A 24,378-nucleotide genomic window follows, 5' to 3' on the forward strand; every position below is an offset into this window, starting at 1 on the left:
GAACAGACAGTAACTAGTCCCCTCTGTACTTTATATAGGACTAGAACAGACAGTAACTAGTCCCCTCTGTGCTTTATATAGGACTAGAACAGACAGTAACTAGTCCCCTCTGTGCTTTATATAGGAGTAGAACAGACAGTAACTAGTCCCCTCTGTACTTTATATAGGAGTAGAACAGACAGTAACTAGTCCCCTCTGTACTTTATATAGGAGTAGAACAGACAGTAACTAGTCCCCTCTGTACTTTATATAGGAGTAGAACAGACAGTAACTAGTCCCCTCTGTGCTTTATATAGGAGTAGAACAGACAGTAACTAGTCCCCTCTATATAGGACTAGAACAGACAGTAACTAGTCCCCTCTGTGCTTTATATAGGACTAGAACAGACAGTAACTAGTCCCCTCTGTACTTTATATAGGACTAGAACAGACAGTAACTAGTCCCCTCTGTGCTTTATATAGGAGTAGAACAGACAGTAACTAGTCCCCTCTGTGCTTTATATAGGACTAGAACAGACAGTAACTAGTCCCCTCTGTGCTTTATATAGGAGTAGAACAGACAGTAACTAGTTCCCACTGTACTTTATATAGGACTAGAACAGACTAACTAGTCCCTCTGTACTTTATATAGGACTAGAACAGACAGTAACTAGTCCCCTCTGTGCTTATATAGGACTAGAACAGACAGTAACAAGTCCCCTCTGTACTTTATATAGGAGTAGAACAGATAGTAACTAGTCCCCTCTGTACTTTATATAGGACTAGAACAGACTAACTAGTCCCTCTGTACTTTATATAGGACTAGAACAGACAGTATTTAGTCCCCTCTGTGCTTATATAGGACTAGAACAGACAGTAACTAGTCCCCTCTGTGCTTTATATAGGACTAGAACAGACAGTAACTAGTCCCCTCTGTGCTTATATAGGACTAGAACAGACAGTAACTAGTCCCCTCTGTGCTTTATATAGGACTAGAACAGACAGTAACTAGTCCCCTCTGTGCTTATATAGGACTAGAACAGACAGTAACTAGTCCCCTCTGTGCTTATATAGGACTAGAACAGACAGTAACTAGTCCCCTCTGTGCTTTATATAGGACTAGAACAGACACTAACTAGTCCCCTCTGTACTTTATATAGGACTAGAACAGACAGTAACTAGTCCCCTCTGTACTTTATATAGGAGTAGAACAGACAGTAACTAGTCCCCTCTGTACTTTATATAGGAGTAGAACAGACAGTAACTAGTCCCCTCTGTACTTTATATAGGACTAGAACAGACAGTAACTAGTCCCCTCTGTGCTTTATATAGGACTAGAACAGACAGTAACTAGTCCCCTCTGTACTTTATATAGGACTAGAACAGACAGTAACTAGTCCCCTCTGTACTTTATATAGGACTAGAACAGACAGTAACTAGTCCCCTCTGTACTTTATATAGGAGTAGAACAGACAGTAACTAGTCCCCTCTGTACTTTATATAGGAGTAGAACAGACAGTAACTAGTCCCCTCTGTACTTTATATAGGAGTAGAACAGACAGTAACTAGTCCCCTCTGTACTTTATATAGGAGTAGAACAGACAGTAACTAGTCCCCTCTGTACTTTATATAGGACTAGAACAGACAGTAACTAGTCCCCTCTGTACTTTATATAGGACTAGAACAGACAGTAACTAGTCCCCTCTATATAGGACTAGAACAGACAGTAACTAGTCCCCTCTGTGCTTTATATAGGACTAGAACAGACAGTAACTAGTCCCCTCTGTGCTTTATATAGGAGTAGAACAGACAGTAACTAGTCCCCTCTGTACTTTATATAGGACTAGAACAGACAGTAACTAGTCCCCTCTGTGCTTATATAGGACTAGAACAGACAGTAACAAGTCCCCTCTGTACTTTATATAGGAGTAGAACAGACAGTAACTAGTCCCCTCTGTACTTTATATAGGACTAGAACAGACTAACTAGTCCCTCTGTACTTTATATAGGACTAGAACAGACAGTAACTAGTCCCCTCTATATAGGACTAGAACAGACAGTAACTAGTCCCCTCTGTGCTTTATATAGCACTAGAACAGACAGTAACTAGTCCCCTCTGTACTTTATATAGGAGTAGAACAGACAGTAACTAGTCCCCTCTGTACTTTATATAGGAGTAGAACAGACAGTAACTAGTCCCCTCTGTACTTTATATAGGACTAGAACAGACAGTAACTAGTCCCCTCTATATAGGACTAGAACAGACAGTAACTAGTCCCCTCTGTGCTTTATATAGGACTAGAACAGACAGTAACTAGTCCCCTCTATATAGGAGTAGAACAGACAGTAACTATTCCCCTCTGTGCTTTATATAGGACTAGAACAGACAGTAACTAGTCCCCTCTGTACTTTATATAGGACTAGAACAGACAGTAACTAGTCCCCTCTGTACTTTATATAGGACTAGAACAGACAGTAACTAGTCCCCTCTGTGCTTTATATAGGACTAGAACAGACAGTAATTAGTCCCCTCTGTACTTTATATAGGAGTAGAACAGACAGTAACTAGTCCCCTCTGTACTTTATATAGGACTAGAACAGACTAACTAGTCCCCTCTGTACTTTATATAGGAGTAGAACAGACAGTAACTAGTCCCCTCTGTGCTTTATATAGGACTAGAACAGACAGTAACTAGTCCCCTCTGTACTTTATATAGGACTAGAACAGACAGTAACTAGTCCCCTCTGTACTTTATATAGGAGTAGAACAGACAGTAACTAGTCCCCTCTGTACTTTATATTGGACTAGAACAGACAGTAACTAGTCCCCTCTGTACTTTATATAGGAGTAGAACAGACAGTAACTAGTCCCCTCTGTACTTTATATTGGACTAGAACAGACAGTAACTAGTCCCGTCTGTACTTTATATAGGACTAGAACAGACAGTAACTAGTCCCCTCTGTGCTTTATATAGGACTAGAACAGACAGTAACTAGTCCCCTCTGTACTTTATATAGGACTAGGACAGTAACTAGTCCCCTCTGTACTTTATATAGGAGTAGAACAGACAGTAACTAGTCTCCTCTGTACTTTATATAGGACTAGAACAGACAGTAACTAGTCCCCTCTGTACTTTATATAGGACTAGAACAGACAGTAACTAGTCCCCTCTGTGCTTTATATAGGAGTAGAAGACAGTAACTAGTCCCCTCTGTGCTTTATATAGGACTAGAACAGACAGTAACTAGTCCCCTCTGTACTTTATATAGGACTAGAACAGACAGTAACTAGTCCCCTCTGTGCTTTATATAGGACTAGAACAGACAGTAACTAGTCCCCTCTGTGCTTTATATAGGACTAGAACAGACAGTAACTAGTCCCCTCTGTACTTTATATAGGACTAGAACAGACAGTAACTAGTCCCCTCTGTACTTTATATAGGACTAGAACAGACAGTAACTAGTCCCCTCTGTACTTTATATAGGACTAGAACAGACAGTAACTAGTCCCCTCTGTACTTTATATAGGACTAGAACAGACAGTAACTAGTCCCCTCTGTGCTTTATATAGGACTAGAACAGACAGTAACTAGTCCCCTCTGTGCTTTATATAGGACTAGAACAGACAGTAACTAGTCCCCTCTGTACTTTATATAGGACTAGAACAGACAGTAACTAGTCCCCTCTGTACTTTATATAGGACTAGAACAGACAGTAACTAGTCCCCTCTGTACTTTATATAGGACTAGAACAGACAGTAACTAGTCCCCTCTGTACTTTATATAGGACTAGAACAGACAGTAACTAGTCCCCTCTGTGCTTTATATAGGACTAGAACAGACAGTAACTAGTCCCCTCTGTGCTTTATATAGGACTAGAACAGACAGTAACTAGTCTCCTCTGTACTTTATATTGGACTAGAACAGACAGTAACTAGTCCCCTCTGTACTTTATATAGGAGTAGAACAGACAGTAACTAGTCCCCTCTGTACTTTATATTGGACTAGAACAGACAGTAACTAGTCCCGTCTGTACTTTATATAGGACTAGAACAGACAGTAACTAGTCCCCTCTGTGCTTTATATAGGACTAGAACAGACAGTAACTAGTCCCCTCTGTACTTTATATAGGACTAGAACAGACAGTAACTAGTCCCCTCTGTACTTTATATAGGAGTAGAACAGACAGTAACTAGTCTCCTCTGTACTTTATATAGGACTAGAACAGACAGTAACTAGTCCCCTCTGTACTTTATATAGGACTAGAACAGACAGTAACTAGTCTCCTCTGTACTTTATATAGGACTAGAACAGACAGTAACTAGTCCCCTCTGTACTTTATATAGGACTAGAACAGACAGTAACTAGTCCCCTCTGTACTTTATATAGGACTAGAACAGACAGTAACTAGTCCCCTCTGTGCTTTATATAGGACTAGAACAGACAGTAACTAGTCCCCTCTGTGCTTTATATAGGACTAGAACAGACAGTAACTAGTCTCCTCTGTACTTTATATAGGAGTAGAACAGACAGTAACTAGTCCCCTCTGTACTTTATATAGGACTAGAACAGACAGTAACTAGTCCCCTCTGTACTTTATATAGGACTAGAACAGACAGTAACTAGTCCCCTCTGTACTTTATATAGGACTAGAACAGACAGTAACTAGTCCCCTCTGTACTTTATATAGGACTAGAACAGACAGTAACTAGTCCCCTCTGTACTTTATATAGGACTAGAACAGACAGTAACTAGTCCCCTCTGTGCTTTATATAGGACTAGAACAGACAGTAACTAGTCTCCTCTGTACTTTATATAGGAGTAGAACAGACAGTAACTAGTCCCCTCTGTACTTTATATAGGACTAGAACAGACAGTAACTAGTCCCCTCTGTGCTTTATATAGGACTAGAACAGACAGTAACTAGTCCCCTCTGTGCTTTATATAGGACTAGAACAGACAGTAACTAGTCCCCTCTGTGCTTTATATAGGACTAGAACAGACAGTAACTAGTCTCCTCTGTACTTTATATAGGACTAGAACAGACAGTAACTAGTCCCCTCTGTGCTTTATATAGGAGTAGAACAGACAGTAACTAGTCCCCTCTGTGCTTTATATAGGACTAGAACAGACAGTAACTAGTCCCCTCTGTGCTTTATATAGGACTAGAACAGACAGTAACTAGTCCCCTCTGTGCTTTATATAGGACTAGAACAGACAGTAACTAGTCCCCTCTGTGCTTTATATAGGACTAGAACAGACAGTAACTAGTCCCCTCTGTGCTTTATATAGGACTAGAACAGACAGTAACTAGTCCCCTCTGTACTTTATATAGGAGTAGAACAGACAGTAACTAGTCCCCTCTGTACTTTATATAGGACTAGAACAGACAGTAACTAGTCCCCTCTGTACTTTATATAGGAGTAGAACAGACAGTAACTAGTCCCCTCTTACCAGTTTCTAAAGAGATGCCATTCCACAGTTAAATGAAGTTAAACCCGCCCCTCCTCAGGAGGACAGGAAGTTGAACAGAACAGACAGAATGTGAGAGAAAAGGAGAACAGACCATGATTTGGTAATTCTACATTTATTATAGAAGCAGCCTTTGAAATCCAAAAAGACTGGGGATTAAAAATAACAATTCATTTCACCACTTAGTAAACGCCTCACTATTAATAACTCTCATTAAAAATGTACAAATGTTTGTTAAAAATTTGCAATATCAAGCCTTCAAAATGATTTTGGTTACAGATATGATACATTATGGAGAAGAAAGCTACCAACGTCATGTTAATAATAAATGATACCTTCTTTTTTTTTTTTTTATAAAACAACCCAACGACACAAATGGTAAGAGAAAAAAAATTAACAATATGAAAAGCTGAATTCAGAAAGTCCTATATTTGTATCTGAATATACATCAAGAGACAAATGAGGTAACTGCTAGTCGTGTACCAAGCAGGAGAAACAATAACAATAATTAGAATCCTACGAAACAATGGACGCCATGACGACAGTAGAACACCTTTAAAACCAGGAAACAAAAAAAAAAACAGAACAGGAGAACTGAAGCTTTTTCAAACCCGGTTGCCATAGCTACGGCCAAGAACTCGGAGCCTTTAAAACGCTGAGCTGACAACATCGGACACTGGAGAGAATGGTTTATTTTCAACGTGTAGGGTGAAGACCCTGTCCCAGCTAAACGCTGATCTAAAAGGTCATTAACCCACCTACTGGTGACATGGCTTTAAGGAGGGTAAATCTGGGTTTTAAAAAGGCATCTCTTACATATTAGGACACTGCAGGTGCCTGGCTGACATGGTTTAATTACAACCTTCCCCATCTACTAGATGTCGTAAGGCCCTACTTAAGACTGTCGTAAGGCCTACATAAGACTGTCGTAAGGCCTACATAAGACTGTCGTAAGGCCTACATAAGACTGTCGTAAGGCCTACATAAGACTGTCGTAAGGCCTACATAAGACTGTCGTAAGGCCTACATAAGACTGTCGTAAGGCCTACATAAGACTGTCGTAAGGCCTACATAAGACTGTCGTAAGGCCTACATAAGACTGTCGTAAGGCCTACTTAAGGTTGCTGTGAGCCTGACATCGAATGTGAATCGTGACACCGTGTGGGTGAAGGACAGTAGGAAGCCAGGACATGAACTTGACATAGGGTGACATTGTGCATGTTAAGACAGCCTTATGTAGGGCTTATGACAGCAGTTAATAAGGACTACTTCTAAAGACACTGGGTAGACAGAGGACACAGTGGAAAATGGGGAGGGGGGATTAAGAAGGGACCGAGAGAAAGGGGGAGGGGGTGAGAAGCATCCTACAGGAGGAAGAGGTGATGAAGGGACCGAGAGAAAGGGGAGGGGCTGAGAAGCATCCTACAGGAGGAAGAGGGGACTGAGAGAAAGGGGGAGGGGGGTGAGAAGCATCCTACAGGAGGAAGAGGGGACCGAGAGAAAGGGGGAGGGGGGGTGAGAAGCATCCTACAGGAGGAAGAGGGGACAGAGAGAAAGGGGGAGGGGGGGTGAGAAGCATCCTACAGGAGGAAGAGGGGATGAAGGGACCGAGAGAAAGGGGGAGGGGGGTGAGAAGCATCCTACAGGAGGAAGAGGTGATGAAGGGACCGAGAGAAAGGGGGAGGGGGTGAGAAGCATCCTACAGGAGGAAGAGGGGACCGAGAGAAAGGGGGAGGGGGGTGAGAAGCATCCTACAGGAGGACGAGGGGACAGAGAGAAAGGGGGAGGGGGGTGAGAAGCATCCTACAGGAGGAAGAGGGGACAGAGAGAAAGGGGGAGGGGGGTGAGAAGCATCCTACAGGAGGAAGAGGGGACAGAGAGAAAGGGGGAGGGGGGTGAGAAGTATCCTACAGGAGGAAGAGGGGACCGAGAGAAAGGGGGAGGGGGGTGAGAAGCATCCTACAGGAGGAAGAGGGGATGAAGGGACCGAGAGAAGGGGGGAGGGGGGTGAGAAGCATCCTACAGGAGGAAGAGGGGACAGAGAGAAGGGGGGAGGGGGGTGAGAAGCATCCTACAGGAGGAAGAGGGGACCGAGAGAAAGGGGGAGGGGGGTGAGAAGCATCCTACAGGAGGAAGAGGGGACCGAGAGAAAGGGGGAGGGGGGTGAGAAGCATCCTACAGGAGGAAGAGGGGACCGAGAGAAAGGGGGAGGGGGGTGAGAAGCATCCTACAGGAGGAAGAGTGGATGAATGGAGACTGAACAGAAGAGTCATTGTAGTTGTGAAGGAATGAGTGAAACCAGGCACTGATCTTCTCACTCGTGGGTCGACAGGCAAAACACATGTCCCTTTTTTTTTACCAAGGAGTTAAACCCTTAACTGTGATACTACCACACTACAATCATCATCATCACCATCATTATTATTATTATTGTGCCTTAAAACTAAACTTCAGATAATCTCACCTTGTCAATGTGATCTGAACGACCAGTGAACAACGTTGGTTGTATCTCAAAATGACCCCCTTTTATTCTCCAGAGTATTTCTTAAAGAGTTAATTACGTTTGGTCTTGGAACCAATAGATAGATAGATGGTTTCATTTGAGATTTGACCACTATCATATTTCTTCTTAAGTAACTGACCAATAACACAAATGTCGGACGTTTAGCATCGATTCATATCAGCGCACACACACTCCTGTGCTGCGTGGGGGGGGGGTGCATTCAGTGGGTGAGTGTGTGTGAGAGAGAGAGAGAAAGCCGAGATAACGGAGGCTGATCCATCTCTCTGAAACATGGAGTGAGTGAACAGAAAAGTAGAGAGAGAGGAGGGGATGGAGTGGGAAAAAGAAGAGAAAGGTGATAGAGAGGAGTGATAAGAGAGAAGAACCTCCCCTTCCTCAACTACCCTGGTTCTGTTGCCCTTCTCCTCCCCGGAAGCCCCTCCACTTCCTCAACTACCCTGGTTCTGTTGCCCTTCTCCCCGGAAGCCCCTCCCCTTCCTCAACTACCCTGGTTCTGTTGCCCTTCTCCTCCCTGGAAGCCCCTCCCCTTCCTCAACTACCCTGGTTCTGTTGCCCTTCTCCTCCCTGGAAGCCCCTCCCCTTCCTCAACTACCCTGGTTCTGTTGCCCTTCTCCTCCCTGGAAGCCCCTCCCCTTCCTCAACTACCCTGGTTCTGTTGCCCTTCTCCTCCCTGGAAGCCCCTCCCCTTCCTCAACTACCCTGGTTCTGTTGCCCTTCTCCTCCCTGGAAGCCCCTCCCCTTCCTCAACTACCCTGGTTCTGTTGCCCTTCTCCTCCCTGGAAGCCCCTCCCCTTCCTCAACTACCCTGGTTCTGTTGCCCTTCTCCTCCCTGGAAGCCCCTCCCCTTCCTCAACTACCCTGGTTCTGTTGCCCTTCTCCTCCCTGGAAGCCCCTCCCCTTCCTCAACTACCCTGGTTCTGTTGCCCTTCTCCTCCCTGGAAGCCCCTCCCCTTCCTCAACTACCCTGGTTCTGTTGCCCTTCTCCTCCCTGGAAGCCCCTCCCCTTCCTCAACTACCCTGGTTCTGTTGTCCTTGTCCTCCCTGGAAGCCCCTCCCCTTCCTCAACTACCCTGGTTCTGTTGTCCTTGTCCTCCCTGGAAGCCCCTCCCCTTCCGTTCTCAGTGCACAGCATCGACCAATCAGAGCAGAAAGGGCAGTGTACTGCACTGCATAAATAAATAACACACATTGCTGTTCTAAACAAAAACACTTTCCCCATTACTGACAACGCTATATGTCTGCCCACCTTCCTCTAACCAAATCATAAACCAACACTAACAACAATGTAAAGATTGTATTGTCCTCCGTTCTCTCTCCATTTCAGTTGGACACACATTGTAGATGTGTTTTGTAGGAGTGCAACAGCACACACACTTTAAATTTTTTTTTGTAAAAAATGAAGAAAAAAAAGTGCCCTAATAAACCAAAATCACCCCACTAGTGAAGACACATCTCAATCCAGGTTCTGAATGATTCATCACCACCAGAATATTCATATGAACAACAACAACAACAACGATGATGATGATGTCATAATGGTCAGAATCTTTGGGCTTCCATTTCCTCCACTGGGTTAGTCAGGACAACGACACACGTCTGAGTTTCTCCACAGCCGTTCATATGACAACTCCAATCATGACTCAGGAAGGTAAGACAGTACAAAAGGGGGAAGTCCAACTGCCCCTCGTACGTGTGTGTGTGTGTGTGTGTGTCTGTGTGTCAGTCAAAAGGCCATTATTAGAATACCATCATCATAGGAAGAAGACAGTCTATTTCTTAAAGAGTTCACTTGGCGGAGGGGAGGGGAGGGGGGGGGGGGGGGGCATTGCTCCAAGACACTGATCTAAGGCCTGTTGTGTTTCCCTCCACTCCCTAATGCGTCAGGTTAGGATGTGGGGAGGCTGAGCGGATCCTAGATCTGTGGGGCTCGAGGTCGTAGGTCATTCAGAATCCCGATGGACTTCGGAGGCGTCCGCCCGACAGATGGGACACGTTCTGTTAGCCTGGAGAGAGACAGAGACGAATCTACTAGTCATACACGATGATCACTTTACAGTGCATGACAAAGCTTGTAGAATTCAACTGTACGTAGAATGAAGACCTGATACCTGATCAAAACACTGTTTCAGCTAGTTGTGCTGTCTAACTGTTAAAGCCTCTTGTATAGATATATCACCATCTCTGTCTGTCTGTTAAAGCCTCTTGTATAGATATATCACCATCTCTGTCTGTTAAATAAAGCCTCTTGTATAGATATATCACCATCTGTCTGTTAAAGCCTCTTGTATAGATATATCACCATCTGTCTGTTAAAGCCTCTTGTATAGATATATCACCATCTCTGTCTGTCTGTTAAAGCCTCTTGTATAGATATATCACCATCTGTCTGTTAAAGCCTCTTGTATAGATATATCACCATCTTGTATAGATATATCACCATCTGTCTGTTAAAGCCTATTGTATAGATATATCACCATCTGTCTGATAAATAAAGCCTCTTGTATAGATATATCACCATCTGTCTGTTAAAGCCTCTTGTATAGATATATCACCATCTGTCTGTTAAAGCCTCTTGTATAGATATATCACCATCTGTCTGATAAATAAAGCCTCTTGTATAGATATATCACCATCTGCCTGTCTCACCATCTGTCTGTTAAAGCCTCTTGTATAGATATATCACCATCTGCCTGTTAAATAAAGCCTATTGTATAGATATATCACCATCTGCCTGTCTGTTAAAGCCTCTTGTATAGATATATCACCATCTGTCTGTCTGTTAAAGCCTCTTGTATAGATATATCACCATCTGCCTGTTAAATAAAGCCTATTGTATAGATATATCACCATCTGTCTGTTAAATAAAGCCTCTTGTATAGATATATCACCATCTGTCTGTCTGTTAAAGCCTCTTGTATAGATATATCACCATCTCTGTCTGTTAAAGCCTCGTGTATAGATATATCACCATCTGTCTGTTAAAGCCTCTTGTATAGATATATCACCATCTGTCTGTCTGTTAAAGCCTCTTGTATAGATATATCACCATCTGTGTCTGTTAAATAAAGCCTCTTGTATAGATATATCACCATCTGTCTGTTAAAGCCTCTTGTATAGATATATCACCATCTGTCTGTTAAAGCCTCTTGTATAGATATATCACCATCTGTGTCGGTTAAAGCCTCTTGTATAGATATATCACCATCTCTGTCTGTTAAAGCCTCTTGTATAGATATATCACCATCTCTGTCTGTTAAAGCCTCTTGTATAGATATATCACCATCTGCCTGTCTGTTAAAGCCTCTTGTATAGATATATCACCATCTGCCTGTTAAATAAAGCCTCTTGTATAGATATATCACCATCTGTCTGTTAAATAAAGCCTCTTGTATAGATATATCACCATCTGTCTGTCTGTTAAAGCCTCTTGTATAGATATATCACCATCTGTCTGTTAAAGCCTCTTGTATAGATATATCACCATCTGCCTGTTAAATAAAGCCTCTTGTATAGATATATCACCATCTGTCTGTTAAAGCCTCTTGTATAGATATATCACCATCTCTGTCTGTCTGTTAAAGCCTCTTGTATAGATATATCACCATCTGCCTGTTAAATAAAGCCTCTTGTATAGATATATCACCATCTCTGTCTGTCTGTTAAAGCCTCTTGTATAGATATATCACCATCTGCCTGTTAAATAAAGCCTATTGTATAGATATATCACCATCTGCCTGTCTGTTAAAGCCTCTTGTATAGATATATCACCATCTGTCTGTCTGTTAAAGCCTCTTGTATAGATATATCACCATCTGTCTGTTAAATAAAGCCTCTTGTATAGATATATCACCATCTGTCTGTTAAATAAAGCCTCTTGTATAGATATATCACCATCTGTCTGTCTGTTAAAGCCTCTTGTATAGATATATCACCATCTCTGTCTGTTAAAGCCTCTTGTATAGATATATCACCATCTTGTATAGATATATCACCATCTTGTATAGATATATCACCATCTTGTATAGATATATCACCATCTTGTATAGATATATCACCATCTTGTATAGATATATCACCATCTCTGTCTGTTAAAGCCTCTTGTATAGATATATCACCATCTGCCTGTCTGTTAAAGCCTCTTGTATAGATATATCACCATCTGTCTGTTAAATAAAGCCTCTTGTATAGATATATCACCATCTGCCTGTTAAATAAAGCCTCTTGTATAGATATATCACCATCTGCCTGTTAAATAAAGCCTCTTGTATAGATATATCACCATCTGTCTGTTAAAGCCTCTTGTATAGATATATCACCATCTGCCTGTCTGTTAAAGCCTCTTGTATAGATATATCACCATCTGTCTGTTAAAGCCTCTTGTATAGATATATCACCATCTGCCTGTCTGTTAAAGCCTCTTGTATAGATATATCACCATCTGCCTGTCTGTTAAAGCCTCTTGTATAGATATATCACCATCTGCCTGTCTGTTAAAGCCTCTTGTATAGATATATCACCATCTGCCTGTCTGTTAAAGCCTCTTGTATAGATATATCACCATCTGTCTGTCTGTTAAAGCCTCTTGTATAGATATATCACCATCTGTCTGTCTGTTAAAGCCTCTTGTATAGATATATCACCATCTCTGTCTGTTAAATAAAGCCTCTTGTATAGATATATCACCATCTGTCTGTTAAATAAAGCCTCTTGTATAGATATATCACCATCTGTGTCTGTTAAAGCCTCTTGTATAGATATATCACCATCTTGTATAGATATATCACCATCTTGTATAGATATATCACCATCTTGTATAGATATATCACCATCTTGTATAGATATATCACCATCTTGTATAGATATATCACCATCTGTCTCACCTTGAGCCACTTGTCAACACACTTGGTGTGGAACTCATGGTTACAGGGGAGGACTCTTAGCAGCTGACGAGACTCAAAGTCACACATACACACCACGCACCTGGAACAGAGAGACAACGTTAATACAACACACACACCTGGAACAGAGAGACAACGTTGATACAACATACACACCTGGAACAGAGAGACAACGTTGATACAACATACACACCTGGAACAGAGAGACAACGTTGATACAACATACACACCTGGAACAGAGAGACAACGTTGATACAAACATACACACCTGGAACAGAGAGACAACGTTGATACAACATACACACCTGGAACAGAGAGACAACGTTGATACAACATACACACCTGGAACAGAGAGACAACGTTGATACAACATACACACCTGGAACAGAGAGACAACGTTGATACAACATACACACCTGGAACAGAGAGACAACGTTGATACAACATACACACCTGGAACAGAGAGACAACGTTGATACAACATACACACCTGGAACAGAGAGACAACGTTGATACAACATACACACCTGGAACAGAGAGACAACGTTGATACAACATACACACCTGGAACAGAGAGACAACGTTGATACAACATACACACCTGGAACAGAGAGACAACGTTGATACAACATACACACCTGGAACAGAGAGACAACGTTGATACAACATACACACCTGGAACAGAGAGACAACGTTGATACAACATACACACCTGGAACAGAGAGACAACGTTGATACAACATACACACCTGGAACAGAGAGACAACGTTGATACAACATACACACCTGGAACAGAGAGACAACGTTGATACAACATACACACCTGGAACAGAGAGACAACGTTGATACAACATACACACCTGGAACAGAGAGACAACGTTGATACAACATACACACCTGGAACAGAGAGACAACGTTGATACAACATACACACCTGGAACAGAGAGACAACGTTGATACAACATACACACCTGGAACAGAGAGACAACGTGATACAACATACACACCTGGAACAGAGAGACAACGTTGATACAACATACACACCTGGAACAGAGAGACAACGTTGATACAACATACACACCTGGAACAGAGAGACAACGTTGATACAACATACACACCTGGAACAGAGAGACAACGTTGATACAACATACACACCTGGAACAGAGAGACAACGTTGATACAACATACACACCTGGAACAGAGAGACAACGTTGATACAACATACACACCTGGAACAGAGAGACAACGTTGATACAACATACACACCTGGAACAGAGAGACAACGTTGATACAACATACACACCTGGAACAGAGAGACAACGTTGATACAACATACACACCTGGAACAGAGAGACAACGTTGATACAACATACACACCTGGAACAGAGAGACAACGTTGATACAACATACACACCTGGAACAGAGAGACAACGTTGATACAACATACACACCTGGAACAGAGAGACAACGTTGATACAACATACACACCTGGAACAGAGAGACAACGTTGATACAACATACACACCTGGAACAGAGAGACAACGTTGATACAACATACACACCTGGAACAGAGAGACAACGTTGATACAACATACACACCTGGAACAGAGAGACAACGTTGATACAACATACACACCTGGAACAGAGAGACAACGTTGATACAACATACACACCTGGAACAGAGAGACAACGTTGATACAACATACACACCTGGAACAGAGAGACAACGTTGATACAACATACACACCTGGAACAGAGAGACAACGTTGATACAACATACACACCTGGAACAGAGAGACAACGTTGAAACAACATACACACCTGGAACAGAGAGACAACGTTGATACAACATACACACCTGGAACAGAGAGACAACGTTGATACAACATACACACCTGGAACAGAGATACAACATACACACCTGGAACAGAGAGACAACGTTGATACAACATACACACCTGGAACAGAGAGACAACGTTGATACAACATACACACCTGGAACAGAGAGACAACGTTGATACAACATACACACCTGGAACAGAGAGACAACGTTGAAACAACATACACACCTGGAACAGAGAGACAACGTTGATACAACATACACACCTGGAACAGAGAGACAACGTTGATACAACATACACACCTGGAACAGAGATACAACATACACACCTGGAACAGAGAGACAACGTTAAAGTACCTTACTCATTGGTGGTTGTTGAAGGGACTCTACTCACAGTGTCTGTTCTGATTGGTGGTTGTTGAAGGGACTCTACTCACAGTGTCTGTTCTGATTGGTGGTTGTTGAAGGGACTCTACTCACAGTGTCTGTTCTGATTGGTGGTTGTTGAAGGGACTCTACTCACAGTGTCTGTTCTGATTGGTGGTTGTTGAAGGGACTCTACTCACAGTGTCTGTTCTGATTGGTGGTTGTTGGGGTTGAAGGGACTCTACTCACAGTGTCTGTTCTGATTGGTGGTTGTTGGGGTTGAAGGGACTCTACTCACAGTGTCTGTTCTGATTGGTGGTTGTTGGGGTTGAAGGGACTCTACTCACAGTGTCTGTTCTGACTGGTGGTGGTTGTTGGGGTTGAAGGGACTCTACTCACAGTGTCTGTTCTGACTGGTGGTGGTTGTTGTTGAAGGGACTCTACTCACAGTGTCTGTTCTGATTGGTGGTTGTTGAAGGGACTCTACTCACAGTGTCTGTTCTGATTGGTGGTTGTTGGGGTTGAAGGGACTCTACTCACAGTGTCTGTTCTGATTGGTGGTTGTTGGGGTTGAAGGGACTTTACTCACAGTGTCTGTTCTGATTGGTGGTTGTTGAAGGGGCTCTACTCACAGTGTCTGTTCTGATTGGTGGTTGTTGAAGGGACTCTACACACAGTGTCTGTTCTGATTGGTGGTTGTTGAAGGGACTCTACTCACAGTGTCTGTTCTGATTGGTGGTTGTTGAAGGGACTCTACTCACAGTGTCTCTTCTGATTGGTGGTTGTTGAAGGGACTCTACTCACAGTGTCTGTTCTGATTGGTGGTTGTTGGGGTTGAAGCGGTAGGAGGGAAGTTGTTCTATGTCAGCCTTGGTCAGTCCTCTGGGTTTAGCCTCGCCCAGACGCTCTGCTAGGTTCAACAGGGCCTGGAGGTCAGACAGGGGGGGTTAAAGGTCAGAGAAGAGCCTATTGTCCTCCCATCTACCCTAGGTGCTTTCAGCCATGAGGACATAACAGCATTGGGATTGATAGACACAATCATGTTCTGCATAGTGTACATCTACACACTAATCAACCGGTTTTAATCTGTTTAGCCCACTGAGCTGAAGCCTAGGCATTAGCTATTGGAACTAACACGAGGCTAGATGCTTCAGGCAACACCAGACTGTAGTTCATTAAAACTACCTCCACTACATTAGAGTTGACTAGACCATATAGTTGTATAGTTAGCTCTGTGGCTAGCTTACCTCCACTAGACCATATAGATGTATAGTTAGCTCTGTGGCTAGCTTACCTCCACTACACCATATAGATGTATAGTTAGCTCTGTGGCTAGCTTACCTCCACTACACTAGACCATATAGATGTATAGTTAGCTCTGTGGCTAGCTTACCTCCACTACACTAGACTATATAGATGTATAGTTAGCTCTGTGGCTAGCTTACCTCCACTACACCATATAGATGTATAGTTAGCTCTGTGGCTAGCTTACCTCCACTACACCATATAGATGTATAGTTAGCTCTGTGGCTAGCTTACCTCCTCTACACCATATAGATGTATAGTTAGCTCTGTGGCTAGCTTACCTCCTCTACACCATATAGATGTATAGTTAGCTCTGTGGCTAGCTTACCTCCACTACGCTAGACCATATAGATGTAGCTAGCTTACTTCATAATTCTCTACCTCTCCATCATCCACATCTAACTCTAGACTGATGGTAGGACCGACTGTAGGACCCACTGGAAGCATCGACCTGTGAGACAGGAAAGGGAGAGAGATGGAGAGAGATGGAGAGAGAGGGAGAGAGAGGGGAGAGAGAGAAGAGGGGGAGAGGAGATACATTTAAATAAACAAAATGATCACCATGCCTAATATAAGATTATACAGTATTATACCATATAAACCCATGATTTATTCCAACGTGTACTGCATACCAGGTGCTGCTACAACAACAAGAGAAGAAGAAGTACTCACAGGAAGTAAGGCAGGAAGCCTGGGTGGTAGGGGGGCGGGGGCACGGTCTGCTGGGAGCGGTAACGACGCCCTGTGATTCGCCGAGGCATGAAGTGGGGGTACGGCTGGGAGAGGGACAGAAGAAGGAACGGTAAGAACCCTTCATAGAGACGAGGACATGTTGTTCTCCGTGTGTGTGTGTGTGTGTGTGTAATATACTGTTATTGTAACATGTTGTGAAATCTGTTGTGAATGCATTGTATAGTTTAAAAAAAATGCATAACTGCCTTAATTCTGCTGGACCCCAGGAAGAGTAGCTGCTGCCTTGGCAGGAACTAATGGGGATCCATAATAAACCCCAGGAAGAGTAGCTGCTGCCTTGGCAGGAACTAATGGGGATCCATAATAAATCCCAGGAAGAGTAGCTGCTGCCTTGGCAGGAACTAATGGGGATCCATAATAAACCCCAGGAAGAGTACCTGCTGCCTTGGCAGGAACTAATGGGGATCCATAATAAACCCCAGGAAGAGTACCTGCTGCCTTGGCAGGAACTAACGGGGATCCATAATAAACACCAGGAAGAGTACCTGCTACCTTGGCAGGAACTAATGGGGATCCATAATAAATCCCAGGAAGAGTACCTGCTACCTTGGCAGGAACTAATGGGGATCCATAATAAACCCCAGGAAGAGTACCTGCTACCTTGGCAGGAACTAATGGGGATCCATAATAAATCCCAGGAAGAGTACCTGCTGCCTTGGCAGGAACTAATGGGGATCCATAATAAATCCCAGGAAGAGTAGCTGCTGCCTTGGCAACAGGAACTAATGGGGATCCATTATAAATACTTAAACGAGTGGCCGTGCAAGACAGCCATTGGGTAGGAGTGTTGATGGCTAGCATGAGGTATGTGCAAACAGCTCCTGTGACAGGGAGTCGAGATGAGACAGGAACTGGAGGGGTGGGGGGGGAGGAAGGGTGAGCGAGGTACTGGGGGTTGGGGGGGGGGGGGGGGGGGCGTCTTACCACTCCGAACAGCTCCTGTGACAGGGAGTCGTGATGAGACAGGAACTGGAGAGGGGGGGGGGGGGGGGGGGGGGGGGGAGGAAGGGTGAGCGAGGTACTGGGGGTTGGGGGGGGGCGTCTTACCACTCCGAACAGCTCCTGTGACAGGGAGTCGTGATGAGACAGGAACTGGAGGGGTGTGGAGGGGGGCAGGGAGGAGGGGTGGTGTCCTCCATGAGGGTAGTTGAACCCCCCTCCCACAGACAGGTGCTCTCCAAGCAGCTCCACCTCGTTCTCTATCCTCTGCAACGGCTATGACAGGGATACAAAGGGTTATGTAGGGTCATAAGCATACAAAAAGGGCTATGAAGGGTCATAGGGACTGCACCACTACCTTAATGGTTAGAGGGCCTGGGCGGCACCACTACCTTAATGGGCCTGGGCGGCACCACTACCTTAATGGGCCTGGGCGGCACCACTACCTTAATGGGCCTGGGCGGCACCACTACCTTAATGGGCCTGGGCGGCACCACTACCTTAATGGGCCTGGACGGCACCACTACCTTAATGGGCCTGGACGGCACCACTACCTTAATGGGCCTGGACGGCACCACTACCTTAATGGGCCTGGACAGCACCACTACCTTAATGGGCCTGGACAGCACCACTACCTTAATGGGCCTGGACGGCACCACTACCTTAATGGTTAAAGGGCCTGGGTAGTCCCACAGGGCGGCACACGATTGTTTTTAATATCATGCAATAGATGTAATGACCAAACTAGATTGGATCCTTGGAGAAAACGTCATAAATACAACTCCTGATTATAATGAAAATCAAGAGAGATGCGTTTCTTACCGATCTGGACTGTTGTGTCGGGAAGGGAAGGAAGTGTCCAGGTGGAGGGAGGTGAGGGGGGTGGTGAGAGAGGTGGGGAGGGGGGAGGAGGAAAGGAGGATCATTGGAGAGGAGGGAGGGAAAGGAGTAGGGCACAGGTAAATGCTGCACCGAACACGCCCCCAGTATCTGAGAGAGAGAGAGAAAGTGAGGTTTGATACTGTGAATGACAATGACATATCTGCATTTAATTATTTCTGCCACCAGGGGACAGCAAACTCCAACAAGCATAGCAACGTCATTACACCAGAGGACAGGAAACACCAACAAGCATAGCAACATCATTACACCAGGGGACAGGAAACACCAACAAGCATAGCAACATCATTACACCGGGGGACAGGAAACACCAACAAGCATATTAACGTCATTACAACAGGGGACAGGAAACACCAACAAGCATATCAACATCATTACACCGGGGGACAGGAAACAGCAACAAGCATAGCAACATCATTACACCAGGGGACAGGAATGATGGCTAGACAGACTGGTACCCAGACTAGACCAAGGAGTAGAATGATAGCTGACTGGTACCCAGACCAAGGAGTGGAATGATAGCTGACAGGCTGGTACCAGACTAGACCAAGGAGTGGAATGATAGCTGACTGGTACCCAGACTAGACAAAGGAGTGGTATGATAGCTGACAGGCTGGTACCAGACTAGACCAAGGAGTGGTATGATAGCTGACTGGTACCAGACTAGACCAAGGAGTGGTATGATAGCAGACTGGTACCAGACTAGACCAAGGAGTGGAATGATAGCTGACTGGTACCAGACTAGACCAAGGAGTGGAATGATAGCTAGACAGACTGGTATGATAGCAGACTGGTACCAGACTAGACCAAGGAGTGGAATGATAGCTGACTGGTACCAGACTAGACCAAGGAGTGGAATGATAGCTAGACAGACTGGTATGATAGCAGACTGGTACCAGACTAGACCAAGGAGTAGAATGATAGCTAGACTGACTGGTACCAGACTAGACTAAGAGTGGAATGATGGCTAGACAGACTGGTATGATAGCAGACTGGTACCAGACTAGACCAAGGAGTGGAATGATAGCTAGACAGACTGGTATGATAGCAGACTGGTACCAGACTAGACCAAGGAGTGGAATGATAGGTAGACAGACTGGTATGATAGCAGACTGGTACCAGACTAGACCAAGGAGTGGAATGATAGCTAGACAGACTGGTATGATAGCAGACTGGTACCAGACTAGACCAAGGAGTGGAATGATAGCTAGACAGACTGGTACCAGACCAAGGAGTAGAATGATAGGTAGACAGACTGGTATGATAGCTGACGGGTATGATAGCTGACGGGTATGATAGCTGACGGACTGTCGTTAAGACCCAAGGTGGTCACACACACACACTACTGTCTCTACTCACAGGGTGGTAGTGTTGTCCTGAAGACCACACACACTATACTGTCTCTACTCACAGGGTGGTAGTGTTGTCCTGTACTGAAGACCACACTGCATGCTGGGATCTGTTGTTGAGAGGAACAGACAGGAGGGAGGTGCTGTCCTGTATATAGAGGAGCTACCAGACCATGATGAGAAGGGACAGGAGTCACCGTATAGGAGACTGGGACTGAGGCCTGTTGGAGAGAGAGAGAGAGTTATTATATAGGAGACTGGGACTGAGGCCTGTTAGGGAGAGAGAGAGAGTTAATATATAGGAGACTGGGACTGAGGCCTGTTAGGGAGAGAGAGAGATAATATATAGGAGACTGGGACTGAGGCCTGTTAGGGAGAGAGAGAGAGTTAATATATAGGAGACTGGGACTGAGGCCTGTTAGGGAGAGAGAGAGAGAGAGAGAGTTAATATATAGGAGACTGGGACTGAGGCCTGTTAGGGAGAGAGAGAGAGAGAGAGAGTTAATATATAGGAGACTGGGTCTGAGGCCTGTTGGAGAGAGAGAGAGTTAATATATAGGAGACTGGGACTGAGGCCTGTTGGAGAGAGAGAGAGTTATTATATAGGAGACTGGGTCTGAGGCCTGTTGGAGAGAGAGAGAGTTAATATATAGGAGACTGGGACTGAGGCCTGTTAGGGAGAGAGAGAGAGTTAATATATAGGAGACTGGGACTGAGGCCTGTTAGGGAGAGAGAGAGAGTTAATATATAGGAGACTGGGACTGAGGCCTGTTAGGGAGAGAGAGAGAGTTAATATATAGGAGACTGGGACTGAGGCCTGTTAGGGAGAGAGAGAGAGTTAATATATAGGAGACTGGGACTGAGGCCTGTTAGGGAGAGAGAGAGAGTTAATATATAGGAGACTGGGACTGAGGCCTGTTAGGGAGAGAGAGAGAGTTAATATATAGGAGACTGGGACTGAGGCCTGTTGGAGAGAGAGAGAGTTAATATATAGGAGACTGGGACTGAGGCCTGTTGGAGAGAGAGAGAGATAATATATAGGAGACTGGGACTGAGGCCTGTTGGAGAGAGAGAGAGATAATATATAGGAGACTGGGACTGAGGCCTGTTGGAGAGAGAGAGAGATAATATATAGGAGATTGGGACTGAGGCCTGTTGGAGAGAGAGAGAGAGAGAGTTATTATATAGGAGACAGGGACTGAGGCCTGTTGGAGAGAGAGAGTTAATATATAGGAGACTGGGACTGAGGCCTGTTGGAGAGAGAGAGAGATAATATATAGGAGAATGGGACTGAGGCCTGTTGGAGAGAGAGAGAGTTAATATATAGGAGACTGGGACTGAGGCCTGTTGGAGAGAGAGAGAGATAATATATAGGAGACTGGGACTGAGGCCTGTTGGAGAGAGAGAGATAATATATAGGAGACTGGGACTGAGGCCTGTTGGAGAGAGAGAGAGATAATATATAGGAGACTGGGACAGAGGCCTGTTGGAGAGAGAGAGAGATAATATATAGGAGACTGGGACTGAGGCCTGTTGGAGAGAGAGAGAGATAATATATAGGAGACTGGGACTGAGGCCTGTTGGAGAGAGAGAGAGATAATATATAGGAGACTGGGACAGAGGCCTGTTGGAGAGAGAGAGAGATAATATATAGGAGACTGGGACAGAGGCCTGTTGGAGAGAGAGAGAGATAATATATAGGAGACTGGGACAGAGGCCTGTTGGAGAGAGAGAGAGATAATATATAGGAGACTGGGACTGAGGCCTGTTGGAGAGAGAGAGAGATAATATATAGGAGACTGGGACAGAGGCCTGTTGGAGAGAGAGAGAGATAATATATAGGAGACTGGGACTGAGGCCTGTTGGAGAGAGAGAGAGATAATATATAGGAGACTGGGACTGAGGCCTGTTGGAGAGAGAGAGAGATAATATATAGGAGACTGGGACAGAGGCCTGTTGGAGAGAGAGAGAGATAATATATAGGAGACTGGGACAGAGGCCTGTTGGAGAGAGAGAGAGATAATATATAGGAGACTGGGACAGAGGCCTGTTGGAGAGAGAGAGAGATAATATATAGGAGACTGGGACTGAGGCCTGTTGGAGAGAGAGAGAGATAATATATAGGAGACTGGGACAGAGGCCTGTTGGAGAGAGAGAGAGAGTTATTATATAGAAGACAGGGACTGAGGCCTGTTAGGGAGAGAGAGAGAGATAATATATAGGAGACTGGGACAGAGGCCTGTTGGAGAGAGAGAGAGAGTTATTATATAGAAGACAGGGACTGAGGCCTGTTAGGGAGAGAGAGAGAGATAATATATAGGAGACTGGGACAGAGGCCTGTTGGAGAGAGAGAGAGATAATATATAGGAGACTGGGACTGAGGCCTGTTGGAGAGAGAGAGAGATAATATATAGGAGACTGGGACAGAGGCCTGTTGGAGAGAGAGAGAGAGTTATTATATAGAAGACAGGGACTGAGGCCTGTTGGAGAGAGAGAGAGAGTTATTATATAGAAGACAGGGACTGAGGCCTGTTGGAGAGAGAGTTAATATATACGTTTTTAAAATAGTTTTTGTTTAACTAGGAAAGTCAGTGAAGAACAAATTCTTATTTACAATGACGGCCAAACCCGGACAACGCTGGTCCAATTGTGCGCCACCCTATGGGACCTCTCACCATTACAATAACCAGGGAGGTTAGCATTTTATATCATAAGCCTCACAGGTCCCCTCCCCCCTCCCTCTCCCAGTCTAACCTGTTAATATAGGCCCCCTCCCTCTCCCAGTCTAACCTGTTAATATAGGCCCCCTCCCTCTCCCAGTCTAACCTGTTAACATAGGCCCCCTCCCTCTCCCAGTCTAACCTGTTAATATAGGCCCCCTCCCTCTCCCAGTCTAACCTGTTAATATAGGCCCCCTCCTCCCTCCCTCTCCCAGTCTAACCTGTTAATATAGGCCCCCTCCCTCTCCCAATCTAACCTGTTAATATAGGCCCCCTCCCTCTCCCAGTCTAACCTGTTAATATAGGCCCCCTCCCTCTCCCAGTCTAACCTGTTAATATAGGCCCCCTCCCTCTCCCAGTCTAACCTGTTAATATAGGCCCCCTCCCTCTCCCAGTCTAACCTGTTAATATAGGCCCCCTCCTCCCTCCCTCTCCCAGTCTAACCTGTTAATATAGGCCCCCTCCCTCTCCCAGTCTAACCTGTTAATATAGGCCACCTCCTCCCTCCCTCTCCCAGTCTAACCTGTTAATATAGGCCCGCTCCCTCTCCCAGTCTAACCTGTTAATATAGGCCCCCTCCTCCCTCCCTCTCCCAGTCTAACCTGTTAATATAGGCCCCCTCCCTCTCCCAGTCTAACCTGTTAATATAGGCCCCTCCTCCCTCCCTCTCCCAGTCTAACCTGTTAATATAGGCCCGCTCCCTCTCCCAGTCTAACCTGTTAATATAGGCCCCCTCCTCCCTCCCTCTCCCAGTCTAACCTGTTAATATAGGCCCCCTCCCTCTCCCAGTCTAACCTGTTAATATAGGCCCCCTCCTCCCTCCCTCTCCCAGTCTAACCTGTTAATATAGGCCCCCTCCCTCTCCCAATCTAACCTGTTAATATAGGCCCCCTCCCTCTCCCAGTCTAACCTGTTAATATAGGCCCCCTCCCTCTCCCAGTCTAAACCTGTTAATATAGGCCCCCTCCCTCTCCCAGTCTAACCTGTTAATATAGGCCCCTCCTCCCTCCCTCTCCCAGTCTAACCTGTTAATATAGGCCCCCTCCTCCCTCCCTCTCCCAGTCTAACCTGTTAATATAGGCCCGCTCCCTCTCCCAGTCTAACCTGTTAATATAGGCCCCCTCCCTCTCCCAGTCTAACCTGTTAATATAGGCCCCCTCCCTCTCACAGTCTAACCTGTTAATATAGGCCCCCTCCTCCCTCCCTCTCCCAGTCTAACCTGTTAATATAGGCCCCCTCCCTCTCCCAGTCTAACCTGTTAATATAGGCCCCCTCCTCCCTCCCTCTCCCAGTCTAACCTGTTAATATAGGCCTGCTCCCTCTCCCAGTCTAACC

The 24,378-nt window shown here is 44.9% G+C and overlaps 1 protein-coding gene across 3 annotated transcripts in view; it reads right to left on the bottom strand.

Annotated features, from left to right (window-relative positions):
- Positions 1-5,548: 5,548 nt before the first annotated feature.
- The window catches only part of rnf38 (ring finger protein 38), a 54,171-nt gene continuing 35,341 nt past the window's right edge, over positions 5,549-24,378 (bottom strand). Inside the window, exons 6-13 of one of the 3 annotated variants that reach the window (XM_031814790.1) lie at positions 20,386-20,544; positions 18,897-19,064; positions 18,183-18,350; positions 17,055-17,158; positions 16,749-16,833; positions 15,882-16,003; positions 12,854-12,953; positions 5,549-9,976 (exon numbers count right to left, since the gene is read on the bottom strand). In XM_031814790.1, the coding sequence (XP_031670650.1) occupies positions 9,914-9,976; positions 12,854-12,953; positions 15,882-16,003; positions 16,749-16,833; positions 17,055-17,158; positions 18,183-18,350; positions 18,897-19,064; positions 20,386-20,544 (969 nt within the window). In that variant the 3' untranslated portion in view covers positions 5,549-9,913. The remainder of the gene's footprint in view (positions 9,977-12,853; positions 12,954-15,881; positions 16,004-16,748; positions 16,834-17,054; positions 17,159-18,182; positions 18,351-18,896; positions 19,065-20,385; positions 20,545-24,378) is intronic. The other 2 variants (XM_031814792.1, XM_031814791.1) reach the window with 2 other exon arrangements.

This window comes from Oncorhynchus kisutch, unplaced genomic scaffold, assembly GCF_002021735.2.
Source record: "Oncorhynchus kisutch isolate 150728-3 unplaced genomic scaffold, Okis_V2 Okis07a-Okis12b_hom, whole genome shotgun sequence".
Taxonomy (NCBI): Eukaryota; Metazoa; Chordata; class Actinopteri; order Salmoniformes; family Salmonidae; genus Oncorhynchus; species Oncorhynchus kisutch.